General features: G+C 34.1%; 1 protein-coding gene across 1 annotated transcript; it reads left to right on the top strand.

Annotated features, from left to right (window-relative positions):
- The first annotated feature begins 8,280 nt into the window (after nucleotides 1-8,280).
- Nucleotides 8,281-8,715, top strand: LOC149842804 (uncharacterized). Its single transcript, XM_090000734.1, has one exon. The coding sequence runs from the start codon at nucleotides 8,281-8,283 to the stop codon at nucleotides 8,713-8,715; it is 435 nt and encodes a 144-aa protein (XP_089856860.1).
- Nucleotides 8,716-20,372: the final 11,657 nt, after the last annotated feature.

Below are 20,372 nucleotides of genomic sequence, written 5' to 3'. Positions count from 1 at the left end.
CTTAAATTGACTTCAAAACACCCATAGCATGTTTCAGAGGCAATTCGAGTAAATTTAGAGGCTTGCAGGGATATTTTTGACCAGCCAGGTCAATTGAGTGAGACCCATATTGATCTCTTGCACTTTGACTAGGCTTTTACCAAGGTAGGGTTTTTGAAATTATTCTGTAGAGTGAAGTGATTTGAAAAGTAAAAAAAATAGTTTTAAAGATGATAGAGGCATTCAAAACCACCACATATTAGGCTAATTCATGCATAGTTGGATTTTTATTCATTGTCAGTCCCTAAACTTGTGTAGTGGGCTCATGATGAGCCCACTTAAATGTTGTGAACTCCCTTTGCTCTCCCCGATAGCCCATTAAAAAAATTAGCATAACTCACCTCTTGTAGGGACAATACATGCAGAACTTGGTTTGCATGTCTGCATGCATGCTACTCTCATTAGGAAAGTAGAGGCTATGCCACTCAATCTGACCAACCAATCTCAAGCCTTCAAAAAACAAAAAATGAATATAGAATAAAAAATAGGGCAAAAAGAGACAAAGATGGAATGATGAGAGAAGGAGGGGCGATTTTGACTCAGAGAGGAGAGGGACGTCCAGCCCTCTCTCACTCTCCTTCTCACTCACATCTCTCTTTCTCTTCCCTACAACCACAATTTTTGGTTTTTGCTTAGGAGCTTTGGACTTGGGCGGTATCACACTCCAACCAGCCTTTGTTGGTGCAACTAAGGAGGCCAGTCAACTGGGAAGATTAGGTGGAGGGTGATTTTGAAGCACCTAGCATAAGATAGAAGGCCAAGTCGACCCCGAATAAGTCGACCTTCTCGTCTCCCTTTCTTTAATATTTTTCCCATTTTTATGAGATTTATTTTCTGATTTCTTTTTTGGTTTTCATTGTGTTTTTTGTTTGGAACGATTTTAAGGAATAAAACCATCGAGAAGTCGTGCTAAAAGGTGTGTCTAACAACGCCTAGGAATTGTACTTGTCAGATTTTGCAAACAAGGTAGGTGTCGACCCCTTTTATGCGGTAGTGGCATGTGTTAGGCTCAGTTTGAGTTGGTTTTGTCAAAATTATATATATATTTTTATGCAAACAATATTATGTGTGGACGTTTTGTGATTTTTTCTTGTTGATGTATACACTAGATATAATCTGGAAAAAATGGTAATATATCTATATTATGTGATTTTTTTGTTTTGGCTTTGTTTTGCTAAAAAATAATAATAATATAAATACATATATGCATTTAAATCTTTGATTTTCTTTTTAAAGAAATGAAACCTAGTCATTTTCATAAATTATGTTGAAATTTGCATTTTTTACTGGCATTTTGTTATCATGTACAAAAAAATAAATACAGCTAGCATTGAATCTAAGTTTTTTTTTATGACTTAAACAAAAAGACAAACAGTTTTGAGTTATAGGTTTCTTTTTTTTATTACCGGATTTAGGTTAAAATGTAGAGAACCAAGGCTACTCAATTTTGAGTGTCGATTCTAAAAAAAAAAATCAATTTTAGTGTTGATGTAGAAAAAATTTGTGTTTTGTTTGAAAGAAATTGATTTTTGAAGTTATTATGAAATATCTTGTATAAGAAGATTATTTATTTTGCGATACTTATTTGATTTGGAGTAGCCGAAGTCGGGTTAAGGAGGAAGGGATTTTTATATTGAAGAAAATACATTTAAAAGTGTTTCTGTGCGGGTTAAACCATAAATACTAAACTAAAATCAGATTAATTTAAATTTATGTATGTAATATTTTATGAATATTTTGGTGTATCTCAGAATTTTGTCTAAAAAAACTCACCATCAATATTTTTGACATAACTCTTTCATTCGAGGTCAAAAATTTATGTGGTTTAGCTTGTTGGAAAGATATCAAAAACCCCGATAATTGTTTTGTTTTACCCTCTTCCAAATTTTAGAGTTATCACTATACAAAACATCTCCAAACAGAGAAAACAACCACTCAGGTGACTGTTCATGCCCGTGTGAGTCTGACTCATTGTTTAATCCATTTATGGGTTGTTTGAACTTAAAAATTACGGATTTTTGTTTTGTTAAATAGAAAATAATTTTATCTAAAACTTTCATGTTCGGTTCATTGACCGAAACAGTCAAGTTAGACCTCATTTTGAACTGTCATCAACTGGACTATCCCGAGTATGACAATACCCAGGTCCAATAATCAGTCCTCTTGTCTGATCCGTATCTTGACAACCAATAATAAAAAAATTGTAAAAAAATTTACAAATTTGGGCTCAATAGAAAGGCGATAAAATTATATATCTATACTTTTTATGTGGCCCCAACTTGCAAAATAAGTGAGTTGCTAAGTCAAAATATTACAAGATTGAACCCTACCAGAACTTTGGATGTCCTTTTATTGCTTCCATATATTAGATCTATATGGATCTTGGATCGTACACCGACCCGCAGTTGGTACCACATCAAACGCACATGGACATTAATCACTTGGATTGTTGTCATAATATGGACATCACTTATTCATACTTGCAACATATGAATTATTGTCGTTTTATGACAACAATTCTCATGAATTTTTATGTATTGGTGGTGTAAGTTTTATAAAATAGATTTCTAAAAGATATTTTTTATGAAAACAATTTATGCAAGCTAGACACCAAATGATAAAAACTAGCCCACACTAGTGGTGAATCCGGGTCGAACTGAGGGAAGCGGAGAAAACTTTGTATTCCACTCAAGAACAAACTTTATTGCCAAAAAATAACTAACTATTACAATGTATTGCCCTCTTGCAGATGACTTAAAAATAATAATAAATGGTTTTATTACATACCCAAATTAATTAATTAAATAACCCTAATCTAAAAGAAAAGAAAAAGAAGTCTTCACTGCTTGAGCTTCTAGTCTCTTCTATGCTTTAGTTGTTTTCCTTTCTTCTGAGAGCTCTCTCAGGGACTCAAAGGGACTTTTGAAGAACTTTTTGGGAGACTTCAAAGGGCTCTTTGGGGGGTCATTTGAGGGCTCACCACACAATCAACCACTTTTCTGCAAAATAGAATCACAAAACAAGAACAAAACACAGAAAAATAGATAAAAATTCAATGTTAATTAAAAGAAAAACCATAAAACAAGAATCTAATTACTAATAACAAATTAACTACATGTAACAATTATAAACTAACATGTAACAAACTAATTCACTAAAAGACAAAATAAGCTTAGTTACTAACAAGAAAGTTAACTAATTAGTTAATCTAACTAACTAAGAAACAAAAAAAAAAGAAGAAAACTATATCACCAAATTCAAGAATTGAAATTTTAAACTAACCCACTCACATGCAAACTAACTAATAAACAACTAAGGATGTTGTACGGATATAAATGTAAACTAATAACAAACTGTATTTTAACAATAAGAAAATAACTAAATTATCTGATCTAATTACTTGAATGAATTAAAACCAAAAACAAGGAACCGACTATATTATTCTATGTTCTAATCTAATGATTTACAAAACAAAAAGAAAAATATGAGTTGAACTAAATTAACGTGGCTCACTTAAAACTAACTAACTAATCAAACAAAACATCAGGTACATATAACAAATTAACCAAGTAACCAATGACTAAATCTGGAAATAACTAGTAAGAAATTACTTAGGCTATCTAATTAATAATGATAAAAATAATGAATCGGCTACAACTATTTTTATGTTAATCTATACAAGCCTAAAATAAAATATGAATTAACTAATAATATGAATCAAATAAAACTAAACTAACGTGCATATAAGACTAATTTACTAAAACTAAAACTGCACTAATCTGGAACTACTAGAGGAAATACAATTAAATAAAAATATCATTAGCTATGCTAAAACCGATCATTGAATAAGGAAAGAAAATTTGGCTAAATTATTTTTAATCTAAACTAACTAACCTAAACCATCTAATTATGCGAAAATAAAACAATATTGAGCTAACTAACCTAAAACAAATGTGAGTTGTGAATTAAGAAAAAAAAAACTGAAAATAAAAAAAATTTATTCTTTATCTAAATTGGCTAGAAATTAAATTCTACTTAATAAACAAAAATTAAAGTAAAACAACTATTTTCTATTCTAATGCTGGAAATTTAATTATGATATTAAAACTAACATCAAGTACTGATAAATAAAAAAATTAAACCTAATCTTATTCAATTTAATTAAAAAAAATTAAAGCAACTAATCTATTTTCTATTGATTTATCTAATTTAAACTAATAATTAAAAAAAAACTAATTTAGGAAATTAATAAAAAACAAGAACATGAACTAAACACTAAGTAAAATAATCTAATACTGAAAATAAACATAAATTATTCAGATCTAATTGACAAAAATTAAAAAGAAATAAAAGAAACTACAAAACCCTTAAATCAGATATTTAAGAAATTTAAAATAATTTAATCTAATAAACACCAAAAATAAAAAAACATGATCTAAATTAAAGATAACCTAAATTTGAAGCTAAACTAATCAAAAATCATGAAAATACTAAAGAGGAACTAGTTTAAACCTAATGATTATAAGAGAAAACTAAAACTATGCTTGAAATTCAATAAAATGCTAATTTTCCTATTTTTTTATAAAAACTAAATCTACAAATAAATAAATTCAGATCTACTTTATTTTAATTTTATTTTATTTATTTTTTTGCGTTCATAAAACAAAACTCATCTAAACTATATGCAATGAGTATACTATGCTTTCTGCAATAAAACACTACCAACTATAGAGAAACGAGGGAGAAGAAACATATCCCATTGTCCATTTTTGATGGAGGGATTGAGAAAAAAAATGAGGTTTTACCTTTGAGCTGCACGTGCCTCCGTCGAGAGGGGGTAAGAATAACTGACGCGAGAAAAATATTAGAAGCAAGACGAAAATGAGAGACAAGGGAAGAGAACAAGGGAGAACCGATTGGGAACGTGAAGGAGGAGAAAGAGAAGAGAAGAGGGAGAAGAACCCTGCATTTTCTCAAGAGGAAAAAACATCCCCTATGGCTGAAAAGATATTATTTATACTAAAAATTAGGTTAGAAAATGTATTTTCTAAAAAGGCCCAATTAATTATTTAAAATTTAAAAACAGTGCTTCTAGAAAAATGCATTTTCAAGAAATTATACTTCAAAATAGATTAAAATTAATTACTATAATACTCCCAATCTAATTAGGCTGCATATTAGAAAATTATAAACCAACTAAAACTCTAAGAAACATAAGAAAAAGCTTGAAATATGTGATTTTACCTATATTTTCAATTTCAAAGCAGTTTCTCAAAAACACTAATAAGAATGAGTTTTTAATACAATTTTTCGACAGATCATGCATAAAAAAAAATAAATAACATGCAAAACTTATGCATGATCAATTGGGTGTTGTCCCAAATATGAACAACACTTGCATATGAAATTTATACTTATGAGTGGTTGTCAAATGCGAACAACCCATCTCATATGCATACTAAATTCGCATGAACGGCCCGTGATATGCATTCTTATTCAATGAAAACTTATGTTCATATATATATATATATATATATATGTGTGTGTGTGTTTAAAATAAATTTTTGTCATGTATGGAGAGTCCATACTCCTATGCATTTATGCTAATTTTTTTTTTTATATTAAGTTTGTCGCCCTACTTATGTGCATGATAAGAAAAAAAAATTATTGGCCCCACCAATTCGAATTTAGTTATGTGAAAAAAAAGAAAAAAAATGTTTTGACATCACACTAGTAGGTTTTGAAATCTCTCAAGAATAGTTTCTTATTTGACATCCAATGGATATGTTTTGAAAATATGATATATATAGGTGTTGGATGATATGAAGATTTATGAATATATATAAATATATGTATACTTGAAATAATTAATTTCAAATGCATATATGAAAATCTTGGATTAAGAATGTATGCAGCCCATATGACTTAAAAAAAAAGAGAAGAGAAAATGAAAATTGACAATATATATATATCTATATATATATATATATATATATATATATATATATATATATATATATATATATATATGCACGAGAATCAAGCCCAATTCTTATAATGCAAGTAAGTATGGATGCTCGTGAATTAGGTGGAACCTCGTATATGTGGGCCTTAGTAGGTCACGTATATATTTATGAACCTCATGTGCTAAGTTAAAAAAAAGCAAGAGAAAACTAAAAACTATATTTTTAGTTGTTCTAAAACCTTGAAAATTGGATTAAATCTAGAAGGAATATATATATATATATATGTAAAAAAAAAGAAAAATTTAAGCATGCTAGTTAATCTAGGAAACTAGTGGTTTAGCCTATACATGAGCCCCAGTGGTTGTGTATGAGGTTTGAGATTCAAAAACTTGGGATTTATGAATGTCCCCAAATTTTATTTTTCATAGTGTGGACCTTGGAAAATAATTTTTCCAAGTGAGAGCTTATTATTAGGCGTAGTAAAATCTCATTGAAAGTGCAATAAGGTGTTTGCATTAGTTTTGATAAATGAATTTTCTCTTAAAATTAGAAATTCAATGTGTCTTGTTGGGAAAGGCCACGAGTACTTGAAGGGTACATTGGAAAATTTAAAAATTTGATAATGATTCAAAATTAATATAAACAAGATACACAGATTTTGGTTACATCATAAAATATGGGGTAACTTGTCACCTTGAGTGACTTTTTACTTGCCTTGAGAGCGAACTTGCATAAATCTCTCGAGATTGTAGTAAGTTGCCGACAAACTCCTTTTCAACTCATGGTGGCGTGCTACTTTATGGGCCCCACTTTGGTCACTAGGGTGGACCAGTCCGCGACCACGATGCCTTAGGGGATACAAACTTATTTTTATTGTTGGAGGTCCAGCTACATACTCTAACGGTAGTGCACTATGACTTTTTCAAGGAAAGAAACTTCTTGACAAAGGATTCTATACCTTGATGCTAGTGAACTAAGTTCTTATGGAGTTTAAAAATAAAATATTTAAATCACTCATGAATGAATATATACCTCAATGTAGATCGACAATCCTATAGCAATCCGAGACAATGGTGCCCTCGTGGAGATAATAATGAAAGTGAGAACTTAAGAAAATTTTAAAGTGCATTGGTAGATATCTAAAGATAAACCTAAATAAAAAAGCAAATACATATACATGCATTTAGGTTTTACATAGTTATTTGAGTGACCTCTCGAGTTAGAGGTCTTGTCGAGTCAAATCCCGCTGAGAGTTGGGGTTGGAGACACGTTGTTAGTTATGGACTTAGTTGAAGTCCAGTTGGGCTTAGTGACCGACCCATGTTCGTTATTGCATAGTGGGTGGTCGTATTTATGGTTGAGACATGTATTTTGTCTCACCTTTGGCTATTTTTTCTTTTTAAGTATACATGAGTAGGCGGTTTTGACAACAAAAAATGCATATAACTAGAGTATTTTTTGAGCTGGATCATGGATCTTTCTCTTTCTGAAAGTGCTCTGTGTTTTGGGTTTTCATCATAATTGTACTTGGATGTAATTTTATAGATATTCAGTGGCAGTTCACCCTTGAATTTTGTAATCAATCATTATATACGTCAATGAAATGAATATTTTCTTAAAAGGGTTTTTCTTTCTATTATGCCAGAAAATATTTATAAAAGGTTTTTGAAAGTATTAAAAATAAATAAATATTTGATTTTTCATTATGTGCTCTATTAAAAATAAATTAAAAAATGGCTTATTTTTTTGTGAGTTCGGGGTGGGTGTCACATGTTTGGTATCATAGCAGAGTTTCCAGAATGGTTCAAAATCCAATCTAGAAGCTCAAGTTTCGGATCTTGCTGACTGCCTAACCCTGTAGAGTGGGTAAAAGTTGGTAAATTATGATGTGATTGAATTGTTGGTTTTGCTCTCGTGATAACTAGTTATTTAATTATGCTTATAAGTATAACCAAGGGCTTTACTATAATTTATTCATTTGGTTATTTCTTTGTTAGATGCGGAGGTATCTAGGAGACTGAATGAGCCATCAAGTCATTGAAGGTACCTTGGACATCACTGACGTCTCAGCTCATGTGTTGTTTGACTCCAGTGTGACACATTCTTTTGTATTAAAGGATTTCACTCAGTTGTTAGATATTCCAGTCGTTCTGATAGATCATGGTGTAGAGATAACCACACCCTTAGGATCTAAGGCATGTTATGGATTGCATATCTTTTGAGTTGCAGTATTGATTGAAGTTGTGTGTTCCTTGTGAACCTCATCCTTCTCGAGATGACAGGCTTTGGTATTATTCTTGAAATGGATTGGCTTTGTGAGTACTTCTCCAGTTTGGACTGTCGTGTGCACAAGGTCTTGTTGAAGAGGCTTGGTGATCCCCTAGTCGAGTTTTGTGTAGTTCGACCCTTTTATGATGGAAGGGTGATCTTTTCGTTGAGAGCCTCAAAGTTTGTGTGTCTCGAAGGCCAAATGTTCCTCGCTAGCGTGATTGCATTGAATCATGAGAAAGCATTGATTTATGATGTAGAAATTGTTCGAGAGTTCATGGATGTCTTTTCTGAAGATTTATTTGTCTTACCGCCACCAAGAGATGTGGAGTTCTCGATAGACTTGGTGTCTGGTACAACTCTCATATCCAAAACACCATATTGTATGGCTCCTGTCGAGCTAGTAGAGTTGCAGAAGCAGTTAGAAGAATTTATAGAGTAAGGTTTCATCCAGCCAAGTGTTTCGTCATAGGGTGCTCCTATTCTTTTTGTCAAAAAAAATGATGGATCTTTACGATTTTGCATTGATTATAGGCTGCTCAAACAAGTGATGATTAAGAATAAGTAATCGTTGTCGAGAATTGAAGATCTGTTCGATCAGCTGAAGATAGCCAAGGTGTTCTCGAAGATAGAGTAGCAGATGGGATATCACCAGTTGAGGACTAAGGAAGAGGACGTGTCATAAACAACATTTTGTACTCAATATAGGCATTATGAGTTCTTAGTGATCCCATTCGGGTTGACGAATGCTCCTGCAGCTTTTATGGATATGATTAACTAAGTTTTTTGTTAGTACCTGTATCAGTTCATGATCGTGTTCATCGACGATATCTTGGTATATTATGAGAATACAGAGCAACACCGAGTTAATCTTCATATTATTTTGGAGATGCTATGAGAACATATGCTTTATGCTAAGTTCTCAAATTTTGAGTTTTGGCTAGATAGAGTGATGTTTTTGGGCCACGTGATTTCTGGCCATGGTATTAAAGTTGATTCAACGAAGGTGAAGGCAGTGATGAAATTAAAACCACTGAAGAGTGTCATGAAAGTTTGTAGCTTTTTGGGCCATCGATGATTTATTCAGAATTTTGTTAGAATTATTGCCCCTATGATAGTTACGTAAGGGAGAAAAGTACGTGTAGATGCTACAGTGTAATAAGAGCTTCAAAACCTTGAAGGAGAGGCTGACTTCAACCCTAGTTTTAGCATGACTTAGTGACTCATGAGGCTTTGTTGTCTATAGAAATACTTGAGATATTTGTTTGGGATGTGTGTTGATGTGACATGGTAGGGTGATAGTGTATGCTTTAAGACAGTTGAAGACTCATGATCAAAATTATCTGACTCATGACTTGAAGCTAGTTGCAGTAGTTTTTAAGCTTAATTTATAGAGGCATTATTTGTATGGTGATACTTTTAAGGTGTTCTCTAACCATAAAAGTCTCAAATACATATTTTTGCAAAATGAGTTAAATCTGAGACAAAGAAGATGACTAGAGTTCCTGAAGGACTATGATTTTGCTATATCATACCATCCAAAAAAAACTAACGTTGTTGCAGACGCATTGAGCTGAAATGCTTTGATTTCATGTTTAATCAATCGAGACTGAAATCTTTTGCAAAGCTTTATAGATTGACATTCATTTATAAAGAGTTTTGGCTAGTTGGTGTTTGTGAAGCTAGTTGCTAGACCAAAAAATTTGGATAGAATCGCTCTTGCTCATAAAGTGAGTTCTGACCATGAGAAGTTTGTGGCCAAAGCTGGTAAAGTCGAGTCACGATATTCGTGTAGTAGTGATAGTGTGATATGTTTTATGCAAAGATTGTGGATTCCTGGGGATTCTACTTTGAGGAATGAGATATTGGCAGAAGCTCACAGATCGAGGTACTCAATTCATCCTAGGAGTACCAAGATGTCTGAAGATCTTCAGAGACATTATTGGTGGAACGACATGAGAAAGGATATAGTAGAGTTTGTGATGAGATGTCTCACTTACCAATAGGTTAATATCTAGCATCATAAACCTAAAGGTCTTCTACAGTTGTTGGATATTTTTAAGTGAAAATGTGATGATATCACGATAGATTTTGTCATTGGTCTCTCAAGAACCCATGGAGGTAATGACTCAATAAGGGTGATTATGGTCAGGTTGATGAAATCAGCTCATTTCTTGCCGATTAACAGGAACCGATATTTGGAGAAGCTAGTCGAGTTGTAGATTGATGATGTAGTTCTCTTGCATAATGTTTTGTGATCTATTGTGTCACATCACGAACCTCGATTTATATTTCAATTTTGGAAGCAGTTGCAACGTGTGTTTGGCACGAAATTGAAGTTTAGCATAACTTTTTATCCTCAGACCAGTGGTCAGTCAAAGAGGACTATTTAGACCTTGGAAGATATGCTATGTGCTTGTGTTTTAGAGTGATCCAGGGGTGGGACAAGCATATTACACTGATAGAGTTTGCATATAATAACAACCACCATATGACCATTTAGATGGCCTCGTATGAGACTTTATATGGGAGGCCTTGTCATTCTCCAAATTATTGGAGCGAGGTTGGTGAACGAGCTTTAGAGTTACCAGAGATCATTCAATATTACTTATATCAAGTGCAAATGAATTGACAAAAGTTACGCATAGCACAGAGCAGACAAAAGAGTTTATGCCCATAAGAAGCGATGCACACTCACTTTTGAAGCGGGAGTCCATGTTTTTGTGAAGATCTTGCCCTCCCACAACATCTTTCACTTCGAAAAAAGGGAAATTTGAGTCCAAGGTTTGTTGGACCGTTCACGATTCTAGAGCTGATTGGTAGTTTTGCTTATCGAGTGACTTTGCCACCACAATTTGCTTGAATTCATAATGTATTTCACGTATCGACGTTGTGAAAATATGTTGGTGACCCTTCACACATGATCGATTATGTGGACCTAGAGGTATGAGAGGACATGACAACAGAGGAAAGCCCGATTGAAATCGTTGTTCGACAAGAGAAAGTGTTGCAAAACAAAGTGATTCCCCTAGTAAAGGTGCGATGACAATATCATGGCTTAGAAGAGTGCACCTAGGAACTAGAGAAAGACATGCAAGCTCGATATCCTTTGTTATTTAGGTAAAATTTTGAGGTCAATTTTTTTTGGATGGTAGAATGTAAAAACCTTAATTTTTGAGTAATTTTCTTTCAAAAATAAATTCATACATTTAGGGTCCGCAAACCCTATTTCTTAGGTCGGGAATGGATTCATAATAAAATTTTGACATGAATTGACTTCAAAATACCCTCAACAAGTTCTTGGGGCAATTCGAGTAAATTCAGAGTCTTATAGAGGTATTTTTTACCCAGATAAACATAGTTGTTCCAATCTAGGTTGACCAGCCAGGTCAACTGCGTGAGACCCATATTAGCCTCAGGCATTTTGACAAGGCTTTGACTAATATAGGGTTTTTGAAATTATTTTGTAGAGTGAGGTGTTTTAAAACGTAGACAAAATGGTTTTGAAAATGATAGAGGCATTCAAAACCACCTCACATATGGGTTTGCATGCATTGTCAGTCCCAAACTCATGTAGTGGGATCATGATGAGCCCACTTGAATGTTGTGACTCCATTTTATGCCTCCTATAGCCTATTAAAAAATTTAAAATAAAATAAAAATTATAGCATAACTCACCTCTTGTCGGGACAATGCATGCAGAGCTTGGTCTGCATGCATTGGCAGCAACAGGCTGCTACTCCCATTAGGGAGTAGAGGTTGTCTGCCCAATCTAATAAACCAACCTCAAGCCTTCAAAAGAAAGAAAAAAAGAAAAGAATAAAGAATAAAAAAATAGGAGAAAAAAAGTCAAAGAGGGAATGATGAGAGAAGGGGAGATGATTTTGACTTAGGGAGAGGGAGGAGAGGAGGGGGACATTCAACCCTCTCTCACTCTCTTTCTCACTCACTTCCCTCTCTCTCACCCTCTCTTCCCCTGCAACCATGGTTTTTTGTTTTTGCTAGGGAGCTTTAGATTTGGGCGGTACCACACTCCAATCAGCCTTTGTTGGTGCAACTGAGAAGGGCAGTCATCTAGGGAGCTCTGGTGGAGGAAGATTTTGAAGCATCTAGCCTACGGAAGAAGGCCAAGTCGATCACGGGTAGGTCGACCTTCCCGTCTCCTTTCCTTCACTATTTTTCTCATTTTTATGAGATTTATTTTTTGATTTCTTTTTTTTTGTTTTCGTCGTGTTTTTGTTTGGGACAATTTTAAGGAGAAAAACCACCAATGGGCCATGCTAGAAGGTGTGTCTAGCAACGCTTAGGGATTGTACTTGTCAGATTTTGCAAACAAGGTAGGTGCCGACCCCTTCTATGCGGTACTAGCATGTGTTAGGCCTCATTTGAGTTGGTTTTGTCAAAAATATTTATTTTTTGCTGCAAACATGGTTATGTGTGGACACAGTGTGTTGTTCTCTTGTTAATGTACATGCCAAATATAATATGAAAAAATGATTATATATATATATATAATGTATTTGTTTTTGTTTTGGCTTTGTTTTGCTAAAAAAATAATATATATACATATGGGTTCGAATGTGTGATTTTCTTTTTGAAGAAATTGAACATAGTCATTTTCATAAATTATACTGAAATTTACATTTTCTATAGTGGCATTTTGTTATGATATAGAAAAAAAACATATAAATAGCATTGAATCTAAGTTTTTTTTTTACTTAAAAAAAGAGAAATATTTTGAGTTATTGGTTTCTTTTTATTTATAACCGATTTTAGATATGAATATAGAGAACTGAGCCTACTAAGTTTTGAGTGTAGATTTTAGAAAATAAAATCAATTTTAGTGTTGATATCAGAAAAAAAATGTTGCATTTTGTTTGAAAGAAATTGATTTCTGAAGGTATTTTTAGATATCGTGTATAGGAAGATTCTCTATTGTGCAATACTTATTTGATTTGGACTAACCAAAGTCGGGTTACGGAGGAAGAGATCTTCACATTGTAGAAAATACCTTTAAAAGTATTTCTGTGCAGGTCAAATTATAAACACTAAAACTAAAATCAGATTAATCTAAATTTGTATTTGTAATGTTTCATGACTGTGTTGGTGTATCTCGGAATTTTGTCTAAGGAAAACCATTGTAAGTATTTTGGGTATAACTCTTTTGTCTGAGGTAAAAAAGTTATGTAATCTAGCTCGTTGGAAAGATATCGAACACTCCAACAATTTTTGTGTTTTATGCTTTTCCAAATTTCAATTTTATCATTGTAAAAAATGTCGTGGAACAAAGAGGACAACAACTCAAGTAATTGTCCAGACCTATGTCAGTCTGGCTCATTGTTTAATCCATATATGAGTCATTCAAACTTGGAAATTATCAATTTTTATTTTATTGGACAAATAATAATTTTATCTAAAACTTTTATGTTCTGTCCATCGATAGAAACAATCAAGTTAGACCTCGTTCTGGACTATCCCAAGTGTGACAATATCAGCTCCAATGATCAGTCTTCTTGTCTGAGCCATATATCGACAACCAGTTGTTGAAAGAATGTAAATTTGGGCTCAATAGAAAGACAATAAAATTATTTGCACTTTTCATGCTGCCCCTACTTGCAGAATAGACGAGTTGCTAAGTAAAAATGCCACAAGATTAAACTCTATTAGAACTTTAGATATCATTTTATTGCTTCTGCGTATTGGATCAATTTGGATCTTGGATTGTAAACCGACTCATAGTCGGTACCACATCAATTGCACAAGAACATTAATCACTTGAATTATTGTTATAATATGGATAACATGTGTTCATACTTGCAACCTATGAATTGTTGTCGTTTTATATCTATTCTGATGGATTTTTATGTATTGGGTGTTGTCCCAATTATGAAATTTATACTTATGAGTGGCTATCAAATCAAACAACCCGGATCATGTGCATACCAAATTCACATCAACAACCCATGATATACATTTTTATTCAATGAAAACTCATGTTCATATATATATATATATATATAGATATGTTTAAAATAAATTTTTATCATGTATGAACAACCCATACTCCTATGCATTTGTACTAAATTTTTTTGTTATATCCAGTTTGATGCCATACTCATGTGCATGATAAGAAAATAAAATTTATTAGCCTAGTCAATTCGAATGTTATTTATGTAAAAAAAAAAAGAGAATTTTTTTTGTTTTTGCCTCACACTAATAGCTTTTGAAACTCGCGATAACAATTTTTTATTTGACATCCAATGGATATGTTTTGAAGATCTGATATATATATATATATATATGTGTGTGTGTGTGTGTGTGTGTGTGTGTGTGTGTGCACGAGAATCAAGCCCAGTTTTTATAATGTGAGTAAGTATAGATGCTCATGAATCGGGTGGAACCTCATATACGTGAGCCTTAATAGGTTACGTATATATTTCTAAACCTCATGTGGTTAGTTGAAAAAAAAGAAAAAGCTAAAAACTATACTTTTAGTTGCTCTAAAACCTTGAAAAATGGATTAAATTTAGATAGAATATATATATATATATATATATATATATATATATATATATATATATATATAATAAAGAAGGAGAAAATTTTAACCATGCTAGTTAATCTAGGAAACTAGTGGTTGAGACAATATATGAAACCTAGTGGTTGTGTATAAGGTTTGAGATTCATAAACCTGGGATTTACGAATGTCCCTAAATTTTATTTTTCATAGTGTGGACTTTGAGAAATGATTTTCTCAAGTGAAAGTTTACTGTTAGGCGCAGTAAAAGCTTGTTAAAAGTGTAATAAGGTGTTTGCATTAGTTTTGAGAAATAAATTTTCTCTTGAAATTATAAATTCAATGTGTCTTGTTGGGCAAGGTCATGAGTACCTGAAGGGTACATTAAAAAATTTAAAATTTTGATAATAAATAAAAAACAATATAAACAAGATATACAGATTTTGGTTACACCCTGAAAGATGGGGTAACTTGTCACCTTGAGTGACTTTTTACTTGCATTGAGAGTGAGCTTACACCAATCTCGTGGGATTGTACTAAGTTGCTGATAAACTCCTTCTCAACCGATGGTGGTATGTTACTGTTGTAGGCCCTGCTTTGCTCACTAGGGTGGACCAGTGCCCGACCATGGTGCCTTAGGGGACATAAACTTTTTTTTGTTGTTGGAGGTCCAACTACGTATGATAGCGATAGTGCATTATAACTTTTTCAAGAAAAGAAACTCCTTGACGAATGATTCTATACCTTGATGTTGGCAAACTGAGTTCTTATGGGATTTAAAAATAAAATATTTAAATTACTCATGAATTAATATACATCCCAATATAGATCGACAAGCCTATAACAACCCGAGATAGTAGTGCCCTCATGGAGATAATAATAAAAGTGAGAACTTAAGATCATTTTAATGTGTATTGATAGAGATCTAAAGATGAACGTAAATGAAAAAGAATATATATATATATACATGCATTTAGGTTCTCCACAGTTGTTTGAGTGACCTCTCAAGTTAGAGGTCTTATCGAGTCAAATCCTGCAGAGAGTCAGGGTTGGAAACACGTTATTAGCCATGGACTTAGTTGAAGTCTGATTGCGCTTAGTATTTTCAAAACTGAATCATGGACCCTTCTCTTCCTATGAGTGCTCTGTATTTTGTGTTTTCATCATAATTGTACTTAGATATAATTTTGTAGAGATTCAGTCATAGTTCACTCCTGATTTTTTTATAATTAATCATTATGAAATGAATATTTTGTTAAAAAGTTTTTTCTTTTCATTGTGCCATAAAATATATGCAAAAGATTATTGAAAATATTTAAAAATAAATAAAATGTTTGATTTTCCGATGTGTACTTTATTGAAAAAAAAACATTAGCTCAATTTTTCATGAGTTTGGAGTGAGCATCACAAATGAACCCAGTTTTGATGGAACCATAACCGACTGCATATACAAACTCGGAAAAGTCCTTTTTAATAGATTATAATTGGAACTCAAAGCAGGCCTGAGACTGGCTTCAAAAATGTATAAGCTAGCTCCACTAATTGGATATTGTGACTGGTCACTGGATCAATCATTCAGGTCTATTGCATTAAGCCCAAACCCGAATCCTATTGGATCCAATCTAGGTGAGTGTTGGATGTTACCCAACTCGTTGATGACCATAATTGTACTAGCTTGGTTGGTGATTATAAGGTATTCATATATGTGATAATAAGATATCGTTTACTTTATGCATAAAAAGGATATCTATTCCCAAACACCAGACAAAATGAGGGCTCATGATTGGTCAATGCTGGCCCAATTTGGAGAGGATGTGTTATTGGGAGTAGTTGGATTTCCGTCCATAAAATATGACTTCCTCATGTCATGCATATATCTTCCGACATCACGTTTGGCTTCACCGACGTTTGCAATATCTGTGTTTGGATACAGCTGGAAGATTCTTGGCATCGGTAATTCTCTCCAGGCCCACATTTCCTTTGTTTGGGGGTCCATTTCTCTAGAATTTGAGTCGTACCATTTTCTCCGACTTCCGAAAAAAAAGTGATGGAAAGTGAAAGCGGTCATCACCACTGGAATTCAAATTGCCACCCACAAGTATTTGTAATTTAAATTCTTTGACTATGATTAAATTTTTCCAAGTCAAATGTAAATCCAAATGCACCCTAGGAAACCGTGTAAGGTATCATCCTCTGCTTAGTGAGTCTGACTTGAAGGCTAACAATGCATAGCTGTGCTTGGATCCAGGGAAAGTGGAAGTGGGTCCATATACAGCGTTTTCCTCTTTGTGCCTGGAAAAGGGACAAAGGATTCTAATTCCCCAAAGTGTTTGTTTGGGACATAGGAATCCTAGAGGAATTGAAGAAGTCATGTAGGGATCAAATATTCAAATTCATGTCCATGTCGCACCGATGAAGTTGTGGGAAAATAGTCAGGGAATCCACATCAACTAATTTCTTTCAAGTCTTGGCATGTTTGCTTTGGTTACATGTGGGATGAACAATCACAACCGAGAAAGTAGAAGATGTATGATTGTTGGTCACAAGGTCAATCTGGTGATCAACTTTCATAAGGTTCAAGGCAAAAACAATTGAAGCTGGCAATCACAATTACAGCTTATGCTTTTCTCATGTTTCACTAAGATCTTGAGAAAATTGTGAATCACTAGGCATTGCAAACATGCCTAATCTGTTTTGGATTTTGGGAAGGATTCCAAACACTTTTGAAAATCTTCAGCAATGTTTGCCGAATAAACAGAGTCCTCTCAAATTACTTCTATTTTCATTCCTTATTTATTCTATTAAGGGCACATTTGAAAGCGAGAAAAATGTAGGAAAAGCAATGCAAAATGGAAAAATCCGTATGGGTTTCTGGACACTTCCAAACGAGAGAGAGAGACTTTTTTGTTGGCAGAGTTTTTCCAAAAAGTATACTTTTTGATATAAAATATTCTTCCCTTGATAGGTAGAGGAATCTTACGTGCCAAAAGAAAATTTATTTTTACACTCCCCACCACCGCCACCACCCACTATCTCACCACCACCACCACCCCTTCCTCTTTCTCATTTTTACACATTTTCCACTATTTTTTTCTCATGCTACACAAACAAGTCAAAAACTTCTAATATCAAAAACTCCCATAGGCAAAACTTTATTTTTTATGAGTTTTTTCTCTTCCAAACGTGCCCTTAGAGTGTGTTTACATGCTGTGAAAACTAGAGGACCCCACTCTTTCAGTAGTCATTTATGTGTGTGTGTGCGTTGCATGTGCGTGTTGGAATTCATTCTCAATTGAAGAGAGATTTGAGCTGAGTGCTGTCACAGAGTCCCGTTTGGCGTATGAGAAACACACCCATTGGTCTTTTTTTTTTCCATGTAAACGCCACCTCTCTCAACTACACCTTAATGGTGCATTCAAAACCATAAAGGTGCACATGGCATTGACAGTTCTCATGGAGACCATGCTTCACTTGTTTGGTGAAGTGCCCAAAAGGATGGTATTGCATTATAGTTTGAACAGACACTCTTATTTAGACATTGTTTTTGAAACTAATAGTCCAGATGAAAGTTTATGCATCTGGTAAAAACTTGGTCAAACAATGTGGCAGATGTTTGGGAGATTGACGTTGAGCATGTAGTTTTTGCGTTTTAAGTAAGAGAGTGATAACGTCTTTTGGTTCACTACAAACTGGATTCTGAGGCAGCAGCTGCCAATCAAAAAAAAAAAAAAATGGTGTCTGCCACTGGTTTCAAAAATATAAAATTCTGAGGCAGTAATTTGATTTATATTACATGGCGAATTGTACTTGACAATTCATGCAACACAAATTTCCAATACCCATGAACTTTTTTTTTGTATTATTCAACACTCATCCAGATGGCAAAACCTTCGGAGTCCTCCAGCCCATTGGAGGAGATCAGATCAGGTGATGTGATTTGACATCTTCATCGTCTATTGGACCTCATGGTACATTATGCACAGTGAGGATTTTATCTGATATTTCATTGGAGAGTGCACCCAACTTCGATCTTTGGGGCAAGGGAAAACTTGTGACTAAGGCTGATAAACGAGCCTGGAGTGCTCAAGCTTGGCTCGTTCATGTGGTTAGCCAAGCCGAGTTTGAGCTCATAATCAGACCAACTTAAATGAGCTGACTTGTTTATGTTACAAGTTTGAAAGAGCTTTTTTACATGAGCTGAGCCACGAGCAGCTCAACTTGTTTGACAACCCTACTTGTGACACATGAGAATCCTTTTACAACAACAATTTTCTTACAACCTAGTTGACACTAAGGGTATATTTGGTTGTGTTTAAAAAAAAATGAAAACAAATCACATGATTTGAAATCTCATGTGATTCCAATTCCCATGTTTGTTTACTGTGAGGAAAGGAATCTTAGTTGCATGAGAATCAATTATGGGTTGTCGTTGTCGTGAGATGGAGCTCACCGGATTGCCACCTTCAGTGAGCTCCCTCCCGATTACCATTCCTCCAGGTGACTGCAATTGAAAAAAAAACATATAAACCAAAACAGGGAAGGCATCCCCTGCGGTGGAGCTTGCCTGAACCCCTACTAGGCTGATACCAGTAAAATATATAAAATTGAAACAAGGGTGCTACGACAAAGCCCATGTTTGGGTTCTGGATGAGGGATGGTGGAGCTCGCCAAAGGTGCCACTCCGGTGGTCTCCCCCTTGGCTGTCATTACTGGAGCTGAAGTAAAAAAAGCCCATTACGGAAATCCCTTTTCAAGCTCCACCTCTAGTTGGCTTGCAATGATGGCAATGGTCCTCGCCAAAATTGAGGTTTGGTGAGCTCCACCACATTACAACCACCTCATGTGGTTTTAGCATTGTAGTAACGCAAAAAAAAAAAGGCATACCCGCGAGCTCCACCATTGGACTCTCCTTGCAGAGAGGGTGGTGTATGTTCCCCCAGATGATTCACTGAATCCCATGTCTGTGTTCGGGGCTTTGAATGAGCACCATGTATACAAGCACATGGGGCTTGTATTCCCGTGTATGTTGGCATCACTAAGCATTGGAATCTAGTGTGGTTGCAAAGACTTCAGTACCCTTTCTTGTTATTCTTCTCATAAAGTGATGGTTTGAGAAAATGACAAAAATGCCCTTTATTCAAAAAAGAAAAAACAAACAGTTCAAAAAAAAGACAAACATATCCTCCATTCAGAAAGTCGAGGATGATGTTGACTCTTCAAAGTCTTCTTCTTCTTTCTCCGTAAAACACTGTAAAACCCTCTCTCTCTCTAAAGAAGAAATCAAGGGAGATAAAGAGTTTTCCTTTGAGAAGGCCATGAACATCAACTCTCTCACTCTTTCTCCCTTCTCTCTCTACTTCTGTGCACATCCAACAGACGATCCTATATTGCTTCATCAAACACCGACTGACCTGCACACTGACTGTAGCATCGTTCAACTTGATGAGTTGTGGAGCTTGATTCATAGTTTTTGCCCTTATATGAGGAGGGTTTGGGGGCTCCTCCCAACGTGGATAGCACCGTTCAACTTGATTCGTTGTAGAGTTTGGTTCAGAGTTTTTTCCTTACAGGAGAAGGGTTTG

Source organism: Nuphar pumila, chromosome 3 (assembly GCF_984573655.1).
Source record: "Nuphar pumila chromosome 3, dmNupPumi1.hap1.1, whole genome shotgun sequence".
Classification (NCBI taxonomy): Eukaryota; Viridiplantae; Streptophyta; class Magnoliopsida; order Nymphaeales; family Nymphaeaceae; genus Nuphar; species Nuphar pumila.
This window is presented reverse-complemented; position numbering and strand designations above follow the sequence as displayed.